At 33.6% G+C, this 26242-nt stretch overlaps 1 protein-coding gene across 7 annotated transcripts; it reads left to right on the top strand.

The window, feature by feature from the left end:
• Nucleotides 1-831: 831 nt before the first annotated feature.
• Nucleotides 832-20678, top strand: LOC113856645 (DENN domain and WD repeat-containing protein SCD1). 7 transcript variants are annotated; one of them, XM_027488566.1, is made up of 31 exons: nucleotides 832-1331; nucleotides 1441-1534; nucleotides 3395-3596; nucleotides 3887-4028; nucleotides 4118-4218; nucleotides 5382-5445; nucleotides 5766-5879; nucleotides 6943-7166; nucleotides 7478-7532; nucleotides 7623-7706; nucleotides 8265-8460; nucleotides 8556-8685; nucleotides 8996-9038; nucleotides 9136-9180; nucleotides 9659-9734; nucleotides 9828-9901; nucleotides 10000-10050; nucleotides 15103-15260; nucleotides 15363-15410; nucleotides 16130-16187; nucleotides 16291-16374; nucleotides 17238-17499; nucleotides 17594-17793; nucleotides 17905-17969; nucleotides 18061-18184; nucleotides 18299-18480; nucleotides 18578-18649; nucleotides 18737-18897; nucleotides 19012-19053; nucleotides 19450-19658; nucleotides 20300-20678. In XM_027488566.1, the coding sequence occupies exons 1-31, from the start codon at nucleotides 1158-1160 to the stop codon at nucleotides 20393-20395; spliced, it is 3630 nt and encodes a 1209-aa protein (XP_027344367.1). In that variant the 5' UTR covers nucleotides 832-1157; the 3' UTR covers nucleotides 20396-20678. The 7 variants fall into 7 exon arrangements, with proteins under 7 accessions (XP_027344367.1, XP_027344372.1, XP_027344374.1 ...); XM_027488571.1 differs by having other exon boundaries at nucleotides 894-1331; nucleotides 5795-5879; XM_027488573.1 differs by having other exon boundaries at nucleotides 894-1331; nucleotides 5363-5445.
• Nucleotides 20679-26242: the final 5564 nt, after the last annotated feature.

Raw genomic sequence — 26242 nt, 5'->3', positions numbered from 1 at the left:
TAAGAGTAAAAAAAATTGGTATACACACACTTTATGAGGAGAGCTCTTTGCATTTGAAATAATATACTTTCACATTCTCAAATAAAATTAATGTTTTATTTTTTTCATTCGCACTATCAATTAATGCTTTGAGATGTTGTATTTTAAATTATTTATATATATTTTTGGAAGCATGACTACAAATGCGTGATTAAAGTAAGATAATAAACGCTTCAAAATATTGTTTTGCGAGCATAACCTCATTACCATCGAGGCGCAACTTTGATCCATTTGATCAAGACACAAAAAAATTTAAATTTGCTTAAATGGCTTATTTTTTAAATGCAAGTTGACATCCAAACAACATTATCTTACGAATCATTCAAGAACACACGACTGGATTCTAGGATTTAAACATAAAAAGATGCTAACGAAGAATATAATTTAGGATATATTTATGATTTCTTTTAAAGATATGAAAATAGTTTACGTAAATAATTATATAAATAAAAATTTTACAAGGCTATATCAGAAAACCGAACAAAAGTCGTGACATAAATTAATAAAAGACAGATGTCAAATACCGATTAAAATGTCTTAAGAAGATATTCATATCCAGTCAATTATAAAAAGTGCTATAAAAACACATTTTCTAAAATAAAATGTAAACACGTTCTCATTTAAGTTTTAACGAAATAAATAATTATTAACTTGGTTTTTTTTTTCCTCTTCTTAACTTGTAAAAAAAGAAAGCATGACAATGCTATAAATTTTTAATAAATCATTTCAGTAAAATAATCTTTAATTTTCGAAGTTTGATCGTTTATTTTTTTTTATTTTTTGTGTATGAGAAGAATTTTCATTTCGCGTGTTTCCTTCTCTCCCTTCCTCTGTTACCCAATCAATGCGACTCTGGAAAACAACACACAATGATGCATATTCAGCGCTTCAGCACTTGGATTGCTTTTCGCTTCGAAAAGCATAACTAACAAACCCCCTCATTTTACATATCCAAGTGAAATAGCGCACAAACTCAAATTCAAATTCACATTCCGGTTTAAATTCATCAATCGGAAAGACCGAGACAACCAGATCTAGAAGCACCCCTTCTCTCCCGTATCTCGGAGAGGGGAAAGGGGAGGAAAAGATTGCAGTGTTTCGATTCGCCATCGACGAAAATGTCTCGAATCTTCGAATACTTCGTGGTCTGTGGGATCGGACCGGAGATTCGAACCATGGATGGAAGTAAAGGCTACCATGGTCCTGGTTGCATGTATCTTCCCTCTCTTCTGGATCAGTATCCTCCTCCCAATCACTCGCTTTACCCTCCTCCGCCTCCTCAACTTCCAACAGTAAGCAACAATGAAGATCTCTCTCATCCTTTGCTATCACATTTCCTTACTCGATTTTTCTGATTTCCAAGTGTTCTTGCGTGATGCGAGTGATCGTTATTGCTTTCAGTGTGTTTTGCCGGCCGGCGTTGAGTTCTATTCGTCGGGATTTGATTCCAATGATCCGTCCTCGTTTCCGCGGAGCTATCCGATTGTTTTAACCGGTATGCTTTGTTGCAAGCATTACTTCTTCAATTTACTGTGTGTTATTTTGCTTTTTGTTTTAGTATATTAGGAAGTTAGACATTGTTTCTCGAAGCTTCTTGCTTATATGGTTAACTAAGGCTATGTCTGGTAACATGATCTTATAACTTATTTAGAAGTATATAGCTTATATAAGCTGGCAGACCCGTTCGGTATCACAAAATAGAAGGAACTTATAGCTTTTAAAATCTAATCTTGAAAAGCCTGTGAATTAGCATTCACCTATTGCACATAGCTACCAATAATTTTATGGTACTTGTTACGGTACCCATAAATTTGAGAGTGCATTATATACTCTCTCTAGATTGATGATTGTGATTTCTCTAATATTTTAGATATTCAAGGATATTTATGTTTTTTTCAAATAAATCACTAATTCCCTTATTTATTAATATGAAATTAACAATGATAATTGTTTTACGTATGAGAAGGTATAAAATGTCCTGCTAATTTACTAGGCACCATAAAAATTACCTAATTTTATTTCGTTTTACCTTTACCCTATTAAAAAATTACATGTGTGCAAACTCAAAATCTTTTTCTCATTTAATTCTAATATTACTTTAAAATAATATGACAGTTTTTCAGTCATGCAATATACTTCAATGAGTTTTCCCAAACAACTCTAATTCAATCCACTACTTATAAAACTATAAGTTTTCAGCTAATCTATCAATTATAAGTCATAAATTTTCAGTTAGTTTTATCAAACAGAGCCTAAGTTAACTATCTGTTGAAACCAAGGGATGTGGCGATTGTGAACCGTTAATATGTAATTAGAAATTGCACATGTATTGCACTGTTCTTATATGTAGGACTGTGGTATTAGTTGAGATGTTCTGTTGAAAAAGTGGTATCAATCAAGTGGTTAATTAGGTAATGTCACAATGTATGCATACAGCAGTAAATGGTGATGAAGTGTCTTGTTAATAATGGAAATTTTATTGGAGATAATGGTAATAAAGGACAGCTAGGGAGAGGGTGAGTGAATTTTCAGTGATAGTCTCTTGGTGGTATTGCTTCTTTGGGATGAAATGGTCTTCTTATCCTCTCTTTTGTGTAGAGCTAGTGATTACTGTAGAAAGGTTTATATGTTGGATATTGAGAGGTGTCTTTTGCACAATTGATGTGTGTGTCTCCCTCATTCTTTTTGAAGGACTTTCTGTTCTTTTTACTCTTCATTAATCCTTAATGAATTTCTTTTCTTATTAAAAAAATAATAAAATATAGCCTCTAAAATAGTTAGACAAAAGAAAGACAAGGAATATTAAACAGTATGGAATACAACTAGGCTCCCCGAATCTCTGCGTATTGAGAAGCTCCCTCAGCAAGCAGAGCACCAGAGAGAAGCTGTGAACACAGACATTAGCAAATCAAATCTTGGGGCAAGTAGAGTTTCTTAAAATGTAGGCACTTTGATTTAGCTATGTAAACCAAGAGAAACTGTTAGTGAATGGGTGCAAACACCCAAGATTCGTCCACCACACCAAACATTTGTTCCATACAAACACTGCCACCTTATAATCTAGTAATAAACAGGCCACTAGTTCTGACCTCTTACTGTAAGTAACACAAATATCTTAACAAAGAGCCATGCTGGGCCTTCAAATCTGCAATAATTTTTAACATTTCACATTTTGTACTTACCTTTACCTTTTCTGATGTTACTTTCACACTCTCTTAACTTTTTTTACCTGACTCTTTTTGAGTAATGATTTGATATTTCAACAAGTTTGTATATTTTGGTTACTTCCGTCATTTTTACCCTCTGGTATGGGTATTATTTTCTGATACCATATTGACTTAAAAGTTTGATACAGAGGGTGATGGATCAAAAATCTATGTTACCTGCATTTCTTTCCGGGATCCAGTTTGTGAGGATATTGCAGACGCCTATCGGATACAGGCAAATTCATATGCTGACAAATGCATCTGTCTAGTTTCACGCTTGCCAAGTTTCCGTGTACTAAGAAGTGCCCTAGAGGAAATATATGCTCTGTGTTTTTCCCCAAATGGAAGTAGGTAAGTGTGCTACAGTGGCTAAAACTGCACCTGCTTTCATAAGAATCCAGCTGTTGACAGTGTGACAACCTTTGTGCATAATAAAGCAATAATCATTTTCACCTTTTTCAAAAATCAACGCATGACTCAGTTTAATCATTTTGTCCCTTGTAAAATCAACATATAACTGTGAGTTTTGTGTAGTTGTGCTTCATGATATGACTCAAAAGTTCTTCATCAGATTAAACATGTAAATCCATTGTATTTTGTTTCTATTGCTTTTAACATTCCCAGTTCTACAATGATTTCAGCAAGCCACTATGGGATGTTATATCACATATGGTGTCCAGTGTTCCTTTGCCAACTCCTGGAAAGGAGAGAGTTCTGTTTGCTATTGAGAGTTGTTTGCTTTCTGTAGAAGCTCCACCAAGCGATGGGCTTCCTCATGCTGATGTTGGTGTCCTAGAACTTTTTTTATTGAATTTATTTGCTTCTTGCTTTTGCTTCATTAGCTGACAACTATCCTAAACTTTTTGGAACAGATATCTTTTCAGCCACTGGTGCAGTGCTTGGACGTTTACAACTTAATGACACTTTTTACTGCAGTGTTGCTAGAGAGGAGGATTTTACTTCGAGCTAACAAGTAACTTCTTTTTTAAGACTATTGAAGTAATTCCCAGTTACTTTTTCGGTCAACTTTGAGCTCTCCTGTGGCAATGATCTGGCTCCTTGACTTGCGTCTACACTACTATAACTTTAATGTTGATCATGACTGGCTCTTTCTAGCTAATAGTAAATTTTATCTTATACATGTTTACCAGTTTTAGATATGTTTCCTCTATACTTCATACTGATAATACAGTTTGCATTTGGTGTCCCCTGGATAATGATCCTTTGATATTTTGACAAAGTGGGGAGATCTCATATTGATCCATTTTGGTGTTCACATCTTGGTTTGCTGGACCCCACCAAAAGGACCTTTTCCACTTTTTATTCTATATGCGATTTTTCTTTAAAAGGGAGTTGAACTTTTTTGCTTTTTGTAACTAGTATCTGTTGAAGTATGATCAAATCAGCCAATCATATTTGTATACCTCAGCTACATGGAAGCTGTCTCATAATATATGATAAGGTGGAATTTCTAGACAGCATGGAGTCTGTCAAGAATCATCTAAAAGGATTTATGTCTGTCTTGATAGATAAACATTCTTCTTCTTCTTATTTATACCAATGACAATGTCAAAATGTTGGAAATATTGTATGATGTGTACTCCCATGGATATCTATGTGGTCTAGTCACATATTCTTTATATATGTTCAATGTCAAAATGTTGGAAATATTGTATGATGTGTACTCCCATGGATATCTATGTTTTCTAGTCACTTATTTTTTATATATGTTTTGCTTCTATGCAACTTATTCTAACTGAAAGTGTTGGCCTGCTTAAATAAAAAGTTATTGAGAAACGATTTTTCTCTATGTTTTTTGTTTAAATTTTAATACACTATACAATTCATTTTATCATTTAACCACTTTTATAGCAGTTCATGTGAAAGTGAAACTGAACTGGGCTTCATTTGATATTTTGATTTGAAATAAGGTACTTTATCAATATTTCTAGCATGACTAGTTTTAGTGAAAATTAAAGTTAAGGACCAACTACCAGAGTGTTTAGTAATGTTATGTAGTAAATATTATGGATTGATCTGATCATAATTCTCCCTCAATTTTATCTTATTTGTCAGAAGACTATATATTCAACTCAGTTTGTAAAATGATTGTTTAGTTGTATTTTCTTTTGACAGGTATTCACTTCTAACTCTTGCATCAGAGGCCATTTGTCACTTAATCTATCCATTCCGCTGGCAGGTGAGGTTTGAAAATCTATTTTAAACCTTACATTAGTTTTTCCTTTATTTTTTGGTTGTGTGTGGCTGCATCGCTTTAATCTTAATGCTGGGAGGGGGAGGGGGATTTGTTTTTTCTTTAGTCACTGTAAGTAATTGTTTAAGTATCTTTAATCACTGTATGTATTTAGCACCTCCACTTGCAACGTTCTCGTTCTGCCTGTGTGCATATCATATTTAATTATAACCTGTCTTGCTAATTCCTATAATGATGACACCTTTGTTGACTCACTTCTAATCCCGTTTTCTTGAATTTTTCTTTTTTTTTTTGCTTTCCTCAAGCATGTATACATTCCGTTGCTGTTTTTCAGTGGAGTAGATTATATTGATGCTCCTACACCATATATGATGGGGCTCTATTCGGGTGTTGATACTTCTGCTCTGGCAATGGATGGGGTAAGTCGTTACTTCTCTTGTTCCTCACCAACCATTGTTTATTTTTAAAAAAAGACCAGTTTGTGACTAAGTTCACCTTGTAGTTGTGAATTTCATTCTGTTGTTGACTACTAGTTAGCTGTAATTTTTTCATTCTTTCATTTTATTAAAGTTATGGTTAATAATTTGCTATTTGTAATTGGAAATGATAAATATTAGGAATGGTTAAAAGAGTAAATGTTATATTGATTCTTCTTTCCAGAAGATGACTTATGGTTTTAAGATTTTAATTCCTGGACCCTGGTCTTCAGTTTTTTTGCTACTTTATGACACCTCATATCTAATGCTCTAAAGTTGAATTTTATGTATATTTTTTTGAACTGGATTGAATTAGGATTAGGGTTGGTTTTTGTTGTATTATATTTACAAAGTTAGAAATGCTAGATAGGGGAGTGTCATTATTATCAGTATTTAGTTACTTTATCTCATCATAGTTAGAAAAAAAAAACATGTACATGAAAACTGAAGTTTCTAAGAAAGATAACAACAACCAAACCTTATTCCACTAAGTGAGGTCGGCTATACAGATCACACAGCGTTAAGAACTATAGCAAATAAACAAATCAATAGCTAGTACAGAATGGTATGATTATGCACATTGTAAATCCATTTATATATGGCCACAAATTTCCACCTTGCAAATCCACACCATGACTTCCTGTTGGTATTTTGTTGGATTTCTACCATGCAATTCAGCCATAGTACTTTGATGCGAAAAATACAGTAAAAGGTATCATATTCTTGATCTTGCTTGTAATCCTGTTTCTTGCTTCTTTACTTGTGGGCTGTGGCATATATCATTTAGGTTCTACTATCTTCATACAATTGGTGAACCATGTTTTCCATGTCTCTAACTAGCTGTTATAGTAAGCGTTACTTGGAGGGGTAACTTTTTTATCTTATTTTATTTTTATGATAATGTTTATTTTTGTTGATGTAGAGGTTGACGTGTATTATAGATTCTATATGTTTCAAAAGATGTTCTAACTTTAGTGAAAAATTGTTGTCTTTTAACATCTTGTAGGTAGTTGTTGTGGACCTTGAGTATAATCGTATCACTACCTCAGAGGAAATTCCACCAATTCCTGAGCCAGAATATAGCTTTTTACGTGGTGAGATAATGAAGTTATTATATCCGAATGTAATTGGAATTGATGAGATGAAGGCTGGAATGTGCAGTGTTATATCTGAGAATTATCCTAAACCTAGGGCTAAGCAATGGGGAGAGGAACATGACCTTCAGCTAAGGTGATGTTTAGATGCTAGATTATTCACTACTGACTGTGTGTTACATATTTAAGAACGTTATAGTCACTTTGGATATATCGTATGGAACTCAGCAAATTGATGATTAATGCTTGATTTGTGTTTTTTATTAAACTCCCTGTGGCTAATCCTCTTATTGAAATTCATCCTCAAAGTAGTAGCCTTCAACAATTATGGGGTGGACTTATAAATTTTCCATGTGCATTGCATACTTTTGTTGGAAAACAGACATGTTTGTTGTACATTTATAGTGTCTAGTTTGATGTGTTGTATTGTCATTGTGTCTTGTGCAGGATGATATTCCTAAAGTTCTTTGCAACAGTTTTAAGTGGCTACCGCAATTTCCTAGTATAAAATTTTCACTCATTTCAGCTATTTGGTTTCCAATTTTTGTAGCACAACTTTGTTATGACCTTGGAATTTTTTTTTCAACATCAGGAAAATAGTGCTACTCAAGTCTTCAATACTCAAGCTTTTTTGAAGAAGCGGTCTCGATCTACTAATCAACCACCAGAGCCCATGGTAATTTTAGGTCATGAAATGGATTATGTTCTCCAATTAGCAGTGATGGCAAACACCAATTGCCTAAATGATCCTAATCATGATTAAATTCCTTTACTATGAGCCTGATGGCAGGCTCATAGTGTGTTTGTGTGAGCATTTGCAAACTTTATTTTGGATGATATTGATTTTTGAGAAATTGATTTTGGTTAAAAGTGAGTTAGAAGTGATGTAATCTATGCTTGGAAACTTTAATCTCAAAAGCAAGTTTGTTGCATGAAATTCTCACTCCAATGCAAAAGTTATGTTTTTCTTCACTTCTGATCAAATGTGCTTTTTGGAGTAAAAGTAATTTTGGTTTGAAAATATTTAGTCATATGTTTATCACAATCATGTTTGCAAACATCAAACCATTGGAAATACCTATCGAAACATACTAATAGATGTAATAATGAAGATTCCACCATGTAGGGGTCAAGTTCTCTTTTCTTGATTTATGAATGAAATGCTAATTTTATTCTTTCATATCATTGTAGAAGTTTTCTTCCATTACACTAATTTCAAATTTGATTTTTACAGATAGCTCAGTTCCTTGACTCTCATGGTTTCTTGGATTATTTGGAAAGAGGAGTAGGTTCTGATGAAAACAACAATAATCTGCTTGATAAACTACAAGATGCAATGGGAAGGGGTCAAAACCCTATGTCAATTCTTCCTTCATCCTCAGTAGAGCCTGAGATTTTAACAGTGTCAGATTCTGATGTTGGAATATCAGGTGGAATGAGTGACTTAAAAACAAAGTTTCTAGCTAAATGAAATTGATGCAAATATAAGCTTAACTGGATATAGTTATTACTTCTCATTTCTCAGGATCTGGTGCCAAATACACTTATGATAGATTCCCTGCAAACATCAGAACAGAAGAGCAAGAAGAAAAGAGGAAACAGATTCTTGCAGCAGTTAGTAATGCCTTTGAATACTCAGGAAGACATACTCCAAGGTAATGATGATTGCCGTATTGGTGCCAGGAAAGAATGTCTAATCTCATTTCACTTGAAGCTTTATCCATTGCTGGAGCCTGGAAAATAGAAAAAATGTTTTATGATTAAGCTGGAACTTTCAAGTTCTGGTATGAACTTTGCTATTGGGTTTGGGATGGAATTTGTTTTCTGTTATGAGCAATACATTCTGATTATTCCATCTATTGAATAAACTGATTGTCATGCTTGCTTGTACGGTTTGACTTTTTTTTTCTTCTTCCTGCACTTGTTTCTCTTTATCTTACCATTCATTTCTTCTGTGTTGAGCAGTAAGGATCCCTTAGCAGATAGTCTTAGTCCACTTGAGAGAGCTGTAAGTTAATTTGACCCACCCGGGATATTATTGCTTCTTGTGTGTCAATGAAGTATAGATGCAAATGGCTCCAACATTATTGATTTTATGGTTTCAGGCTGAAAGGGAGCGCATGGTGCTGGATATCAAGGTTAAGCTGCAGGTAGCTTCTTTGATCTTTTATATAGTTTCCTGTCTGAGTATGTGCCTGTGTTCTTTAGATGGACCCAAAAAAATAATTCAGGTCTGCACTAGGAGTAGTTGGGTAGCAGGGGATAACAACCCCACCTAACTGACTATCACCTGATTGATTGTAATACTGAGAGTTAGTTAGAAATCCAGATATATAAGTGGTGACTGGGATATCATGATAGGATGGTTTTGGAATTATGTCGGCAAAGAGTCAGCATATATCCAATACCCTGATTGACTTTGAATTGTACACCATTTGTTATATCTTGGTCAAAATGGATCAGAGGATGCTTCTTGTTGTTGAATACTATTCCAATATTCCATCCTGTTCTATACCAACTCTATTTTGGTTTGGTTCTATCATGTTCACTTGCAAAAATGCAAGCTTGTATCTTCTTTTCATCTCATCTGCTTTTCTCTTTATACATTATGATTTTCTCTGTACACAGGGTTTATGGTTGCGGCTTCTTAAACTGGGAGCAACAGATGATCCTCTCTCATCCTTTGAATACGGAACAATACTTGGTATCACATTTTAGCATATCTCATTTCTTGCTAACACTTGTGGAGCAAACATTTCTTGTTTGTAAAAATGGGTTTCTGTGGCTGGTTTTGCAGCTTTGATTGAATCTGATGCAGAGGGGATTGGTGGTAGTGGATTTGTTGAATGTATAAGAGAGCATATACATTCAGTAAGTAGCTCTATTAAGCTAATGCTGATAATTATTTATTTCTTTATTCATAATTTCTTGTTCTGCTACAATGAATCTTATGCTGGATTTTTTACCAGGGTTGGGACTGTCAGCTCACTGAAGAACAGTTTATTGCAGTGAAAGAATTGGTAAAATAAATGTTATGCCTGCTTTTTTGTTTTTAAACTTTTTAACCTTCATATGTGTGTTATACTTGCTTTAAAATAAAAATTTGGAAATATTCTATCAGTGAATGGTATTTTTTGGTGTAACAATCTTGATATGCTGTCAAGCATACTTGAAGTTGTTGAAGATCAGCACAATATCATGCACATATCAATTAGAATCACTTGATTCTGATTTGTACATTCTTTTAGGATTTACTGTGAATAGAATCAATTTATTTCCTGTCTTTTCCTTATTTAGGTACAATATTTACAGTGAGAATTATTTTCCTGATTTTTAAGGCTAGATTAGTGCTCTTGTTTATTCCTTTTGTACTCTATTTATACCATTCAATATATTTCTACATGGTATTGGAGCTCGATCTGAACCATCCCTAACCTAGCGTCCCCAACCATGGGAGAGAACAAGATAGAAGCTTCGATCACCAACTTGGTCGAAGGACTTGCTCTTACAATTACTGGTTACAAATTGAATGGCCAAAACTACACACAATGAGTACAAGCAGTCAAGATCTTCCTTCAAGGAAAAGGGAAGGAAGATTACATCACAAAAGACTCCAAAAGTCTTGTAAAGGGGGACCCCAACCTCAACAAATGACAATTGGATAACAGTCTAGTCATATCATGGCTAACGAAATTGGAAAAAATTTCATGTACTATGATACTGCCAAGGAGATATGAGATGCAGTGGAGGAAACATACTCCAATGTGGACAATACGTCTGCAGTGTTTGAGATCAAAAGCATACTCCATGACATGACATGCAACAAGATGAATTCTTAGTCATTGAGTATTTTAATACACTTAGTCCACATTGGCAACAACTAGACATATATGAAGAAGTTAAATGGAACTGTATTGAAGATAAGAAGTATCGAGAACTGATAGAAAAGGATAGGATCTATTAAGTTCCTATTGGGGCTGAACACAGAATTTGATGAAGTCCGGGGGAGAATCCTTGGAAACAAACCCCTTCCTAAAATAAATGAAGTATTCTCAGAAGAAAGGAGGGGAGGAGAGCAAGAAGAAAGAGATGCTTGGGAAAACCATCATAACTCCATCCATTAAAGGATCAACAATTGTAGCAAAAGGTAACCAATCATGTTTCTTTCAAAACAAAAATCAGCCTTGGTGCAATCATTGCAAGAAAATAGGTAACACTAAGGACTCATGCTAGCACATTCATATTAGACTTTCAGAGCTAAAACAAACCAAAAACCAGGACAACAGAGGCAACATAGCTGAGCTAAATACTGACTCATCTCCCTTCAACAATCAGCAAATGGAAGCTCTACAGAAAATCCTTTAGTAAACGATTGGTATAGCCATAATAGCACAAAAAGGTAACTTCTTGTATGCCCTAAATACTAGCAAGGAAAAACCAAAGATACGGATCATTGACTTAAGAGCTTCATATCACATGACTGGAGACTCAACTATGTTTAATAGCTATTCTTCATGTTCAAATAATTTTATAGTTCGAATAGTTGATGGTACTCTTAAGTCATGGGTAAAGGATCAATAACTATCTCGTAAAATATTACACTAAATTCAGTTTTTCATGTGCCTAAACTTAATTGAAACTTGCAGTCTATTAGCAAACTAACATGAAATTTGAAGTGTGTCACTAAATTCTTCCTTGACTCATGTGAATTTCAAATTTTGGAGTTAGGGAAGATGATTGACAGTGCTCAAAATGTGCTGGGCTATACTTCCTCCAAGTTGAAGAGTTAGAAATGGAACCTAAGGCCAACTCTTATGCAACTATTCTTTCAAGTAGTGAAGACTCTGAAATGTTATGGCACTATCAACTGGGCCGCCCAAATTATATGTACTTGCAAAATGTTTTTCACATTATTCTATAAAAACCAGAAATTATTTCAATATGAGATTTGTCAATTGTCCAAACATACGCTCAACACTTATTCGACTCAAGCCTATAAACTTTCTCAACCATTCTCCCTAATTCACAGGATGTATGGAGACCATCACAGGTCAGCAATATCATTAGGTCGAGATGGTTCATTACCTTCATTGACTTCATGCACAGGTCATTTGAGTTTTCCTTATAAAAGAGAAATCAGAAGTTGGAAGAATATTTGAGCTATTTCATACCATGGTACAAACACAATTTTAAAGCAGAATTAAGGTGCTCACCAGTGACCATGGTCGCGATTACTATCACTCGGTCCTAAATTTCTACCTTCAAAAATATGGAATCATATCCCAGAGTTCATATGCAAATACCCCTCAACAGAATAGGGTTGTCGAGAGAAAGAATAAACATCTCATAGAAGTGATTAAATCCCTCATGCTAACCACAAACATACCTAACCAATTTTTGGGAGAAATTGTCCTCTTTGCAACCTACCTCATCAACAAAATGCCCTCCTGGATCCTTAATTTCAACAACCCCATTCTACTCTCTAAACCTTGTACCCAACCAGTTATATCCTTACATCCATTCCTTTGAAAATATGTGGATGATCTTTGTCCACAACCTAAACCCTCATCATAGCAAACAGGATCCCAAATTCGTAAGTGTATCTTCCTCAGTTATTCTCTTCACCAAAGGGGGTATAAATGCTATTCTCCCCACACCAGAAACTAACCCAATTTGGCCCAAATAGAGACCTAAATTAGGCTTCAGTGGAGACTGAACAGAAAGCTAAATATAGAGCCAACTAAGCCTGCAACAGAAACTATAGAACCATAAGAAAATGAAGAAAAAACTGAACAAGAAAATGCAGCAGAACCTGCACAAGAAAGCAACTGGATAACATACTTCAGGAGGAGAAGGAAGAGAGTAGAGTCAAGCACAAATCCAAAGCAAAGCCATGAATCTACCGAAGCTCTAGAAAATGAGATTTCCCCATGTAATATTGTTCCTAACCTTGAACCTGTTGATGATATTGACATTCCTATTGTCTTAAGGAAAAGGGATGAGATCTTGCACTCAACACCCCATTGAGAAGTATATGTCCTATGAAAAATTATCATTGGAGTACAAGAGTTTTGTTGCAACTCTTGACAACGCATATCCTAAGGAATATTCAAGAGACACTTCAACAACATGGTGTGCAGGCTTTGAAAATCTCTATATGGCCTCAAGCAATTAATGAGAGTATGGTTTGATAGACTAACTCGAGTTGTCAAGAAAGACAAATTTAATCAATGGTAATCAGATCACACTATGTTTGTCAAACATTTCATGGAAGGGAAGGTAGCTCTATTCATTGTTTATGTTGATGATATTGTTATTACAAAAATGATTATGATCAAATCAAACATCTGAAGGGACTCTTGGCCAGGGACTTAGGTCAACTTAAGTATTCTCTAGGGATGAAAGATGCTTAAATAAAAAATGGTATTTATGTGTCACAAAGGAAATACACACTGGACTTTAAAAAATTGGTATGCTTGGATGCAAGGCAGACAATACTCCCTTAGAACTAGTAAAAAAAAGTGAAGAGGAAAGTCCACAAGCTGATAAAGATAGATATCAAGGCCTAGTTGGGAAGCTAATCTACCTAATTCACACTAGGCCTAACATTGGATTTGCTGTGAGCTTGGCTAGTCACTATATGTCTGATCCAACTAAGACCTACACGAAAATTGTGAACAAAATCCTCTAATACCTCAAGGGTACATTAGGCCAAGGACTCTAGTTCAAGAAGGATTCAAACAGAAGCATTGAATTCTATAAAGACTTGGATTGGGCATGATGCTCCTTTAACCAAAAATCAACTACAGATAATTGCTCCTTTGTGTGGGGAAACATGGTTACTTGGAGAAGCAAAAAACAGTCTGGTAGTGAGTAGTACAGAAGTTGAGTTTAGGGCTATGACTCAAGGTATCGGTGAAAGAATTTGGCTCAAGCAGATGTTGAATGAAATCAAGATTCCTATCAACTACATTGTGAGAATATTATGTGACAACAAGGCTACTATAAGCATAGCAAAGAACCAGTTCAACATGACTTGACAAAACATATAGAGATTGACTGACACTTTATTCTATAGAAGATTGATCATAGTATTGTGAGTGTTGATTATGTTCCATCATGCTGGCAAACAGCAAACATCTTTTAGGCGTGATAGACATCTACCACCCAGATTGAGGGGGAGTGTTGAAGATCAGTGCCATATCATACACATATCAATTAAAATCACACCATTCTGATTTGTACAATCTTTTAGGATTAAAAAATAGAATCAATTTATTTCCGTAACACTTAGGTTTATTCCTCCTGTATCCTATTTATACCACTCTTGTATTCTTGTTTCAAATGGAGAAATATACAATATATTTATGCAGAAGTGAACTTATCTTGGTTGACACATCTACCTTGATTAACATATCCAGCCCGTTGCCTCACTTCCCCATTCCCCACAATTAAATTCTGCAATGAACTACTGTAGTTTTATGTTTGACCTTTTAAAACTTGTATCCCAACATTTTCTCATTTGTCTCACTGCTGTACATCATTGAAATCCCTAATCTTTTTTCAATAACAAATAGGTTGGTGTTCAAAGTATATAATTTTTGCCTTAAATACACATTTTATCACCCCATTGGGCCATTTCTATAGAAAACTCAACATAGCCCCTTGGTTTTAGTTACCACAATGCTGTCTTTCATGTTTTCGAATAAATGTAAAAAAGTCTTATCATTAATGCAAATACTTAAGGAAATGATGAGCTAGAACCATTTCACTGATGTGCCAAAATGAGGTGATGCATGGAAAAGAGTGGTGATTCCTCATAGGCTATTTGTTACCGTTCAGTGGGACAATGTAATATAAAACAGTGCCAATGCCAACTCCTAATTCTCTGTTTTCAGTAGGATGGTCCATTATCAGCTAGATTAAACTTTGATTAAAAATATCGAAGGGAAAATTTGATGCAGTTTGAATCAAAAGAATAAAATTGAGTGGTAACACATATATTCCCTCAGGTTCTAGTTCAAAAAGGTTTTTCTTAATTTTCTTCTCTCGATGAATTTGTTAATTTTCAGCTCAAAACAGCTATCAATCGTGCAACATCACGGAATGACTACTTGACCATTAGAGATGCTCTTGAAGTTTCTTCTGATATGTATAAGAAGGACAACAACAATGTGCCCGACTACGTCCAACGTCATCTTATCTCTCTATCTATTTGGGAGGAATTACGGTATGCACTATGTGTAATTATTTCTTCATGATTGCATTGTCAGGAATTTGTAGTGTTCTAGTCATAAACTGTTTAAACTTAGTTCGTGTAGTCTAAATGCAGATTTTGGGAAGGATATTTTGACTATTTAATGGAGCAATCTTCAAACAAGTAAGGATTAAAATTTTTGTATGCATTTAATTTTTTCTTTGATTGTCTTCTAATCTCTTTATAAATGGATTCCTCAGTCTCTACCTTATGGTATATTTTCTGTCCTCATATATATTATCTATTACCTAATACTTATAATGTTACAAAAAAGAATTAGTATATATGGTAACCTTTATACATTGTTAGAATACTGTTATAACTCAGTTGTATGTAGTTTTCTGTTTCTTTTGTAACTGCACCTGACAGACAGGTTGTTACACAGCTTGTGACTGCAGCCTTACCAATATAAATATATTCGTTCTGTTTGTATTCAAATTAATCAAATTGAAGCTGAACTCACCTAATGGGATAAGGCTTGGTTGGTGTTATTGTTGTTTCCAAATCAATCAAATCAGAAATACAAAAATTTCTTTTTTCTCTCAAATTTTCTCTATTTCATATTTTATCATGCTTATATATCTTCAGAAATATATATTGTCTATAACATGGGTATTGCGTGGTTAGATGCTTATTGGTCAAAGAAAATGTCTGTATATCTCCCTTCCCCACCAATTTTTTCACCCTACTTTCCCTGTCCTTGTCCTGCCATCCCTGTAAAAGGGTTTGCATCCTCATAAGTATACTTTGAATGGTAATTTCAACACTGATTATGTATGGATGGATCTATAATTTGTAATGTTTCGATAGACTATTGTTATGAATTTGCATTTGTTTGCCAGGTCAGCCAACTATGCATCTTTGGTGACAGCACAGCTTGTTGTGTTGGCATCACACATGGTATTGTTCTGCTTGAATGTCCCTCTTACCTTTTGTAATTCCATTGAATTCAAGTTTTATCTTTTTGTGCTTTTAATACTGAGCCTCTTTTGCCTTCATGAAGGCTGGGCTGGGACTTCCTGATAATGATGCTTGGTACATGATTGAAACTATTGCAGAAAGGAACAGCATTGGATCCAAGCAATTTGTAAGTTAGTGCTATTTTGGTCTATGGAACAGTCTAAGTTATGAAAATTACGAGACACTAATTTTGGATTTGGTAAAGAGATTTAGGTTTAGGGAGTATAGAGACACAAAATGGGCTTCAGGAAATTTTTAATCTTTTTATCTATGAATAATGAGAACCTTTCAGCCTACTGGGTATAATGAACAAAGAAAAACTTTATGATCTAAAAAATAAGATTAAATTACATAAACTTGTCTTAAAGCACAGAATAGATGGAAACTCCTTTCTACTTTCACATCATACAAAGGCCTTCCTTTTGGTTGATTTTTAGTAGGTTATATGAATTTTCTTGACATTCACATGGAAGAGATCAGTTTTATGAAATGAAACTTACCCTGCTTATTATTGATTTTATAACATAAACTTCTGCTAAGCGCAATCATCCTAATTTTCTAAAAAATGTGCCATGTTGGTGTCATATCATGTCCATTTTGCATGCCGTGTCAGTACGTACTTCCTAGTTGGCAATTGCCCAGTAAATAAAATGCTAAGAAAAGAAAACTCAGGTTTAAGTCCTCACATAAAATAATAATAAAGGCATCTAATAATCAAACTTACAAAATGTTGATATTAGTCAAGCAAAATACTATACTCAAACTACATCAACATATTTCATTCTTGTGTCCTTTTATCTCATTTTATTTTCCTGCAATAAATCATTGTCCAGAATGCTATATTTTTCACTGTATATCTGTTTAATGGTCACTATAACAATTGTGCAAGTTTTATGGGTTTGTTTGCCTATTTATATTGGTATTATGCAATTGAAAATTGGGCTCACATCATGAATTATCATTGAATTGTTTCTTATGTGATTTATTCAGATAAAAATCAGAGGGTTTTTGTCTCATATTGAGCAATTACGTAATGGTTACTGGGGAATCACCTCAATGAAGGTACAGTCTATGTTATCACATGCATTGCCATCCCCACATTCTAAAGATGCCAAAGATGAGAACCAGCAACCCACTGAGGCAACTGGTGTTGGTAGAAGCTGGGTGCAAAGCATGTTCAGCCGAAATACAACATCTAGATCCAGCTCATTTAGTCGTGTCCGTAGATGGACATCTGATGGAGGCAATTCAGGTATTTTATTCTTGAATAAATTGCCGGTATCATTTAGTCCCAATTCTTGAATAAACTTCCAGTATCACTTTTTTCTACTGCATTATAATTTTAGCTACAAATGAGAATGGAACTCCTCGCAAACAAGATCCTTCAACTGGTGGGCAAAAGAAGCTTCAAACCAATGTTCGCATACTTAGGGGTCATAATGGTGCCATTACTGCTCTCCATTGTGTTACAAAGAGAGAGGTGTGGGACTTGGTGGGTGACCGTGAAGATGCTGGGTTTTTTATTAGTGGAAGCACAGATTGCTCTGTAAGTATGAATATCTATGACATGAAATTGCTTTGTACCAAGTTGTTTCATTGCCTTGGGATGCCAAGAATGAGGTGATTTGCTGTGCATTAAACTAGTGCAAATATGCAGGTTAAGATCTGGGATCCTAGTCTTCGTGGTTCTGAACTCAGGGCAACTTTAAAAGGGCATATTAGGTTCTCCCTTCTCTCATTAAATTTTCTGTATTGTTGTCAACATCTTGGAATAATTAACAATGTGCTACCTGGTGTCTGATTTTAAATGTAGAACTGTCCGTGCCATAAGTTCAGATAGGGGGAAGGTGGTGTCAGGATCTGACGATCAATCTGTTTTGGTGTGGGATAAACAAACAACTGAACTTCTAGAAGAGCTTAAAGGCCATGATGGACCGGTATTTTTCACTTTAGAAGTAGAGTTGTTCTATTATAAAAAATAGACATTGTGAATCTCTTACAAATACACAGACTGGATAATTGAAACTTAATTCAGACAGCCAACCATGTAGGTCAGCTGTGTGCGCATGCTCTCAGGTGAACGCGTGCTAACTGCATCCCATGATGGCACTGTGAAGATGTGGGACGTAAGAACTGATAGATGTGTTGCAACTGTTGGTCGTTGCTCTAGTGCTGTTTTATGCATGGAATATGATGACAATGTGGGACTCTTGACTGCCGCTGGAAGAGATGTGTATGTAGAAGCAATTTTGGGACACTGACTTTTGCTTGCATGACTCTATTTGTTATACATTAATTATCTGATGTGTAACCTGCCGCTTGCACCACAGGGTTGCTAACATATGGGACATCCGTTCTGGTAGGCAGATGCATAAACTTTCAGGGCATACACAATGGATACGGTAAACATGAAAAATATACATTTCTACTCTTCTAATGTATGTGTTTACAAATGTAAATGAATCCATGATCCTAAATAAAAAATGCAGGTCCATAAGAATGGTTGGTGACACTGTGATTACTGGTAGTGATGATTGGACAGCTAGAATATGGTCTGTTTCCCGAGGAACATGTGATGCTGTCCTAGCATGCCATGCAGGGCCAATATTATGCGTTGAATATTCTTCTTTGGACAGAGGAATAATTACAGGTGCATTAAGTGCAATATTTGGCTATATTGCCATTTTATATCATTTTTTTTGTCAGTTCTTGAAGAGATTTGCATGAAGAAAGTGCTTACTAAAATGTTAAATTTCCATTCCAGGATCAACTGATGGCCTGCTACGTTTTTGGGAAAATGATGATGGTATGGCAGCCTCTTCAATGTTGCAACATATTTTCATTGTTGACAACTAGCTTGTGTTTGATTTGGGTAAAATAAACTATTTAAGGTTGCAATTGCCTGAGAATCACCAAATTGTCAATACTTTTCCTTATTGTAGCTTACCCTGCAGTTTTTCATTAAACTAAATGACACATTTATATTCTTGACAACTAGCTCATGGTCTTTCTACTCCACCTATATGGTGGCTTAATCATTCTGGAAGTTCTAGCCAAACAATTTTATGAGAAATACATAAGAAGTTTATCTATCACATGCAAGAATGTTTCCGAGTCAGTGTTGTGCCCCATGCAATTATTCTATGTAAAGTAAAAAGGCATTTGATATTATCTGGTAACCTCATACACGTTGGCTGTGCAGGAGGCATAAGGTGTGCAAAGAATGTAACAATTCACAATGCTGCCATATTATCTATCAATGCTGGGGAGCACTGGTTAGGCATTGGAGCAGCTGATAATTCTCTGTCTCTCTTTCATCGGCCCCAAGAAAGACTTGGTGGATTTTCTGGCACTGGATCCAAGATGGCTGGTTGGCAGCTTTACAGAACACCACAGAAAACAGTTGCTATGGTATGCAGTTTATTGCTTTGTTTGTTCATATAATTCCAAATATATGTATGTATTGCTGTTTCATGCCCCAAAAAATAGTTTAAGATAAAGTTGTTTTTTCTGGTGAATGCTCAAGATAATTGTTCTGGTATGATATTCATTGCCTTCAAGATGAACTTTATTGCTTGGCTCATATTTTCCTTCATGTCAGATGGTACTTGTAACTACTCTCACAGAATCACTACTACCGTCCCTGTTACCTTTGGGGGTGTTAATAATAATAGAGAGACATAATTAGCTTTGGAGAACATACCCAAGGAATCTGATTAGTCTTTAGATAATAACTACCACATTGAAATTAAAAAATTAAATATCTTTCAATTTCTTTTGGCTTAAATTTAGAATCTATTTTTCTTTTCTTTATAAAAGTATTTCCTTGTAGTGACAATTCTTTTACTTCAAAATTATGGGTTACTGGAAGTTTAACTGATTATTTTAATTGGCTTCAGTTATATGATAACTCTTTTTGCCTGATAACAGTGCTTAAGTGACTGGAGAATGATATTGTATGCCTGTTGTTATCTGCATTTATTATTCGTTATCTCGACTTATTATTGGTTGGTTGTTTTCTTGGCTGACTTTTGCTGTATGATGACATCCAGGTAAGATGTGTTGCGTCAGACTTGGAAAGGAAAAGGATATGCAGCGGTGGTCGTAATGGGCTTCTAAGGCTGTGGGATGCAACCATCAATATTTAAGCTACATATTGATCATGTTCAGGTTTGTAATAATTTTATAGGTGAAAAGCACGGTACGTAAATGAGGGGGTTCTCCCAATATTTTTGTTTATTTCCCTTACAGTATATAACGTGCAAGATTCCTATGAGCAAACACTTGGTCTTACAAAATTGTGGTTAGAGTTTGCTGTATCCTGAGTGTACATACTGCACAAAGAACAATTTCTTTTTAGTGTGGATAAGTTTAGTTATATTGTCTACAATTAAAGTTTCGATTTTTGCAATGAACATTATGTCTACTTGGCATATCAGGACTCTTGGCATGCTTGATAAATCGGAAAAAAATAAAAATGAAAATAAACAACTGATGAAACACATCCAAGCTTTGAAAAACTAGGCTAGATTTGCATTGCATAGAAGACCAGTTTGATAGATTAAGGATTCTTTAAGGATTTTTTTTTTATCAAGTTAAAACTGTTATTTTAATCGAAACATAACATGAAAAATATTTAAAAATTTGCACATAATTTTTTTTCCGATTAGATCACTTGTAAGATTCAACGCCAAAGAATCCAACATATGCGTTGAAACTTCCCAATTACCTCTCCGTTCTTGAATGTTTGTGGTATATACCCCCAATCTTGTTAACTGCGCGAAGCACTGAACCACTAATCGAATTGGCATATAACAAGTTATGAAATTTCTGAGTACTGAGTGCGACTTTTTCCTAATATCATCCTGTAGCTAGTTAATATAGATAAGTTTACAACCTTAACAAAACAACCAAAGCACACAGTAATCTAACCCCGTTTCATGTGGGTTTGGTTCCTAGCGTTAGCAATCTTTTCCAGTTGTGGGTGCTGAATTCAGTCAGTATACAACGCAAATACATCGTTTTTTAGTTTTCATAAAAATAAAATAAATTTCACCGCATCGTTACCTATTATTTTATGTCTGAGATCATAAAGGGTTTCTAAATTTAAATGGTATTAAGCTAAATCTCTGCTTGCAATTCATAAGTGCTGATGACTCAAAATATTATATTGAGTGGAATTCAAACACCACCTGTTGGCCATTATTATCTTAACAACGTTATGAGTTTTTGTATACTTTTTCTACCTACTGAATGCACGCAAATTGTTAATTTGAGAGGTTAATATGCTAAAATAAAAGTTAAAATCAATTCGGCAAAATATTTTTTGTTATTTTTCCTGAAAAAACAAAAAACTAAGATTAGTAAATTTCTCTCATCATATTTTGTTAATCATCAACCAGAGATCTTTATGTCTGAATTTGGTGAATTTTTATTTTTAAGCGAACAATATTGTCTCATTCATATCTCTTTAATAATCCACCAAAAGAAATTTTACAGAATTTTATTACGTAATTCAAAATAATATTTTGTTTCACTTCCTATATTTTCGTGTTTAGCATTGGAGAATGTAATCTATTCAAGTTGGTGAGTTAATATTTTCTGAACTAAATCTTCCTCGTTATGATTGTTTGGATAATTCATTTTCTTTTTATCGGGTTAAGCCCAATTTATTTTCAACTCTAATTTGATATTATTAACCTATGTAGTCTTTCTTATATTGGCTTCGTACAATAAGCAAAGTACTAACTTTTTATAATGATTAGCCTTAGAGATTTTGTTTACTTCATGTGTTTCATTGGTAAATAGGAATGTTAGCATTATACTTTTTAATACTTTTTAATTATAAGTTAAAATTCATTAAAACGTATAAAAGCATGAGAGAAACATTAAATTAGAAATAAAAAAATGAGACCCATATTATTTTTATATATTTTTAAATAAATTTTAATTAGTAGTTAAGAGTGAGTTAGAAAGAATATGTTAAATAATGTGTTAATAGCCTTTCTTGAGTGTATCCAGGTCTCTTGTTAAGTCTATAAATATAATACATTTCTTATAATAATTTGTATAGTTATTTATGAACATCAAGGTTTGAATTAGTCTTAGTCCACTTATAATTTCATATGATATTGAACTATCTGCACATGTTTAAAGTAACTTCATACCCTAGTTCAACAAAATATCTCTTATATACTAAGCCATTTTTATTTCTGATCTAGCTTGCTTTTGAATTTACGTTAGTATTGCAATCCTTTAGTTCTAATAATATAGCAATAGTCTAATAGATCTCTTTATCTTTATTATTTAATCTCTTATACGAAGATTTTTTACAGGAGAAATTTTATTCAAATTATAATCTAATACTAAATATAAATATATCTTTTTTAACAAAACTTTAAAATATAACTCACTACTATTAGACCCAACCCATGTTAGTATGGATCTCTTTATGTATAATCTATTTAAGTTGCTTAAGTTGCAAAGGACTTAAAGTTTGTGTATACCAACCAGAATTTGGATTATATTTAGCATAACCTTTTATAAATATATATTATATATATTAATTGATGAGTGATACTGTAGTAGGATCCTCCTCGGCATAAATTTGTCAAACTGCCTCTCCAATCCAAATATGTCTTTGGTATTTAAAAAAATAAAAACTAAAAATATTATTCACATATATAATTTCTTTTATATTTTTCACATAATTTATTATATATTTTTATTTTTTTTTCTCTTCTTATATAAAAATGATGTATAAATAACATTATTCTAAAAGAAAAGGCGTTTCTTGCTTTTTTACAAAATTTTGCACCCAAGAGTAGTGTTAATAAAAGTGCGCTTCTTCTATTACAATTCTTTCTTGGAACAACCAGCTTCTTTAATTTCTATTAAATAATCAATTGATGTGTCTTATATATTCCACTATATTATAGAAACAGATAATGAAACTTCATTTCGTATTAAAGGTCAATATGAGAAATGAGTTGCAAAGAGCATACATTTGCTCAAATGGAATCAATTTATTAATAGAATTAATGTTTGAACTTACATGTATTTCAATATTATGTGTTAAAAACTTTTACGTTAAATTTATGTTTATAGGTTTTTTAACGTTTTTTTAAACACACGTTAAGTTCTCTAGATCATGTGAGGTATATTAGCTAGCAAAGAAATATTCGGTAAGTATTTCATTTTAAAATTTATCCCCTTGACAAACGCAGATACGCCATCCATGGCTCAAGAGGGAGGGGAAAAAGGTCATATGAACTAGCTATAGTTTATAATCCAAACCATGTGTTATCTTGCTTATAGTTTCAGGGAAATGGAATTTCTTAGGTACAGCCTTGCATTTTGAAATAGTACCCAACATGCATATGTTTAAATCAACTTGTCTAGCAATCCAATGCCAATAGCATGTTTATTTGACTAAGAAAAAAAAAATGGTAGCAATGCAGTCAATGTCAACCTTGCGTCCTTGCCCATTGCTATATATACAAGAACCAGCCGGCGAGAACTATGAAGATATATATATAGCAATACAATTAATATCTTGACGTATCTCTATCTTTGATCATCTTCAAAATGTATAATGGTGAAATCAAGACAACACAATCACCATACAACGGTCCTCCAACTGGAACATGGACTACAGGTTTCTGTGATTGCTTTGAAGACTTCGGAAGTTGTAAGCTTCTTTCATGAACAAGTCGTATATGTAATGGTAGCATTAAGTTTATTTGGTGTTGTTGCATTTATTATTTATTATTGAAGTTGCTTTTCTGAAAGGAACTACTTAGATAGGTTACGAACAACAAAAGAAAAGATTACAATACAAAGAAATTGGAGCAATCTTTTGGTAAAACTACTTTTATGTATATGCTCACACGGGACAACTTATATGGAATTAAATCAATACGCAACTTATATGTATGTACCACTCACACACAGCCAAAAAAGTCATTGGCATGTACGTGTACATTTAAAGTTTGTAACATGATAAATTTGATTCTTTTTCATACTTCAATTTTTATGTTCACGCTAATTTTTATTTATTTTTTTGTCAGTTTCTTTCTCATCACATCACACATCATACATTTATCATGTATTTTTCTTCTTTTTATTTCTCTTTATCTTCTACAATGTATATATATACTTCCGGTTGGAGTGTGAAAAAGATAAAAAGCGAGAGAGAGAAATATTATATAAATATAACATACGGTGTTAATTTTCTAACATTCCAATAGTCAATCTGTTTAATGAAAATTGATATTATATACAATAAACAATTGTCTTCTTAAAAGTTACTTTGAGCTCAATTTTGCAATATGTTAATTTTTACTTACTTTTTTTCCTCCCTTTTTTCCCTCCTTAAACGTTGAAGGCTGTATGACTTGCTGCTGTCCGTGTATCATCTTTGGTCAGAATGCTGAAATTCTGGACAAAGGAAGAACATGTGAGTAACTTAAATGATTTATCATTATATATATTGTAGTTAACTACATCATCTTCAATAAGCTCATACATATTATTGATTATTTTAATCTTTACTTCCTTCCTCGCAATAAAAACGGGAAACATATTTGCAGCATGTGCATTTGCGGGTTTGGTCTACTATGGCCTTTCCTATTTCGGGTTTGGATGTTTATATTCTTACACATACAGAAGCAAACTAAGAGGCCTCTACTCCTTACCCGAAGAACCATGCATGGACCTGTGCGTTCATTGCTTCTGCCCTCACTGTGCCATTTGCCAAGAGTACAGGGAACTTAAAAACCGTGGATTGGACCCCTCAATAGGTATAAATTTTCAATAATGATATTTATACCCTACACACTACCTTTATCTCTTTTTTTTTTATTATTTAGAATTTAATTAAAGTATATATACTATCATCCAATCATAAATTATTTGTATCGGTAAAAATTATTTATACAATTAATTTAAAAGTTATATCTATCATGAATTTTAATTGATTTATCTTTCTTTTCAATTATATAATGTAACTTATCACATTTTCCCTCCCTTTCTATTTCCATTGATCTCTCACTAGGTGTATATATCTAATAAGTATATAAAGATCAGTTTTTCATAAACCATAGTTAAGCACTAGTTATAAATAATAATATAACTAGAGTCTTTCCTTCATGTTAAATAAACTCAAGTTTATAAAATTGTAGGAACATGTAAGTATTAATATATCATATCCGCAAGGTCTAACCTTTTATAAATTTGTGATACAAAATATACAGGTTGGACAGCCAATGAGGATAAAATGAACAGAGCCAACCAAGTGCCTCCAAATGTTGCACCGGGCATGGCTCGCTAGAATATTTCATGGTCTTGGATGCATCATGATTCATGCATGCTGTTGTCCTAGACTTTACAAATGTTTAATTACTAATCTGTTTATATATAAATTATGTTTGTGTTTCTTTCATAGGTTTCAGAGATCTATTGGGTCACGTTGTTTTGAACTTTGAAGAGTTGTTTTACATTATATATGTATTATTTCTTCTTTTGGGTGAAACAAACGGGGGTGCTGGAATATGTGTTTGATTTTGTTATATCAATTGAATCTTTGTACTTTGGATATCGCATTTGAAGTAATAAGATAATTTTGAAAACGTACACATCGGAATGCTCAAAATTGTTGTGACATTGTCGCAATCCCAGTCCCACACAAGATCATAGAGATGACTCGTTTATATATATATATATATATATATATATATATATATTCAATTTCGATTTTTATTATTTTTTTCTTCGCTTGCTCACAAAGAAAATAAGTAAACGTCAAAGCCATAAGATAATTAGAAGGTTGATTCACCCAAAAGAGTAAGACTAGACTTTGTTTACTTTGAATCTTCAACCTTTGCAAACGGCCATATATACAGGCACAGCTTCATATAAAATGAGTCAACACGTAAATTTTTTTTTCTTTTTTTTTTTGTGAAAAGATAAATCTCGGCCAAACAATGCAGAATGGT

Source organism: Abrus precatorius, unplaced genomic scaffold, assembly GCF_003935025.1.
Source record: "Abrus precatorius isolate BTA unplaced genomic scaffold, Abrus_2018 Scaffold11, whole genome shotgun sequence".
Classification (NCBI taxonomy): Eukaryota; Viridiplantae; Streptophyta; class Magnoliopsida; order Fabales; family Fabaceae; genus Abrus; species Abrus precatorius.
Note: the sequence above shows the minus strand (reverse complement) of the source record. Positions and strands in the feature narration are given on the sequence as shown.

Excerpts from the sequence above, each read along its gene's own strand:
- LOC113856645 (XM_027488566.1), top strand. The coding sequence starts at position 1,158 with ATGTCTCGAATCTTCGAATACTTCGTGGTCTGTGGGATCGGACCGGAG. Across the intron at positions 16,375-17,237 it reads GCATTGGATCCAAGCAATTT|ATAAAAATCAGAGGGTTTTT; the intron begins GTAAGTTAGTGC and ends TGATTTATTCAG. Across the intron at positions 19,054-19,449 it reads TTTTTGGGAAAATGATGATG|GAGGCATAAGGTGTGCAAAG; the intron begins GTATGGCAGCCT and ends TTGGCTGTGCAG.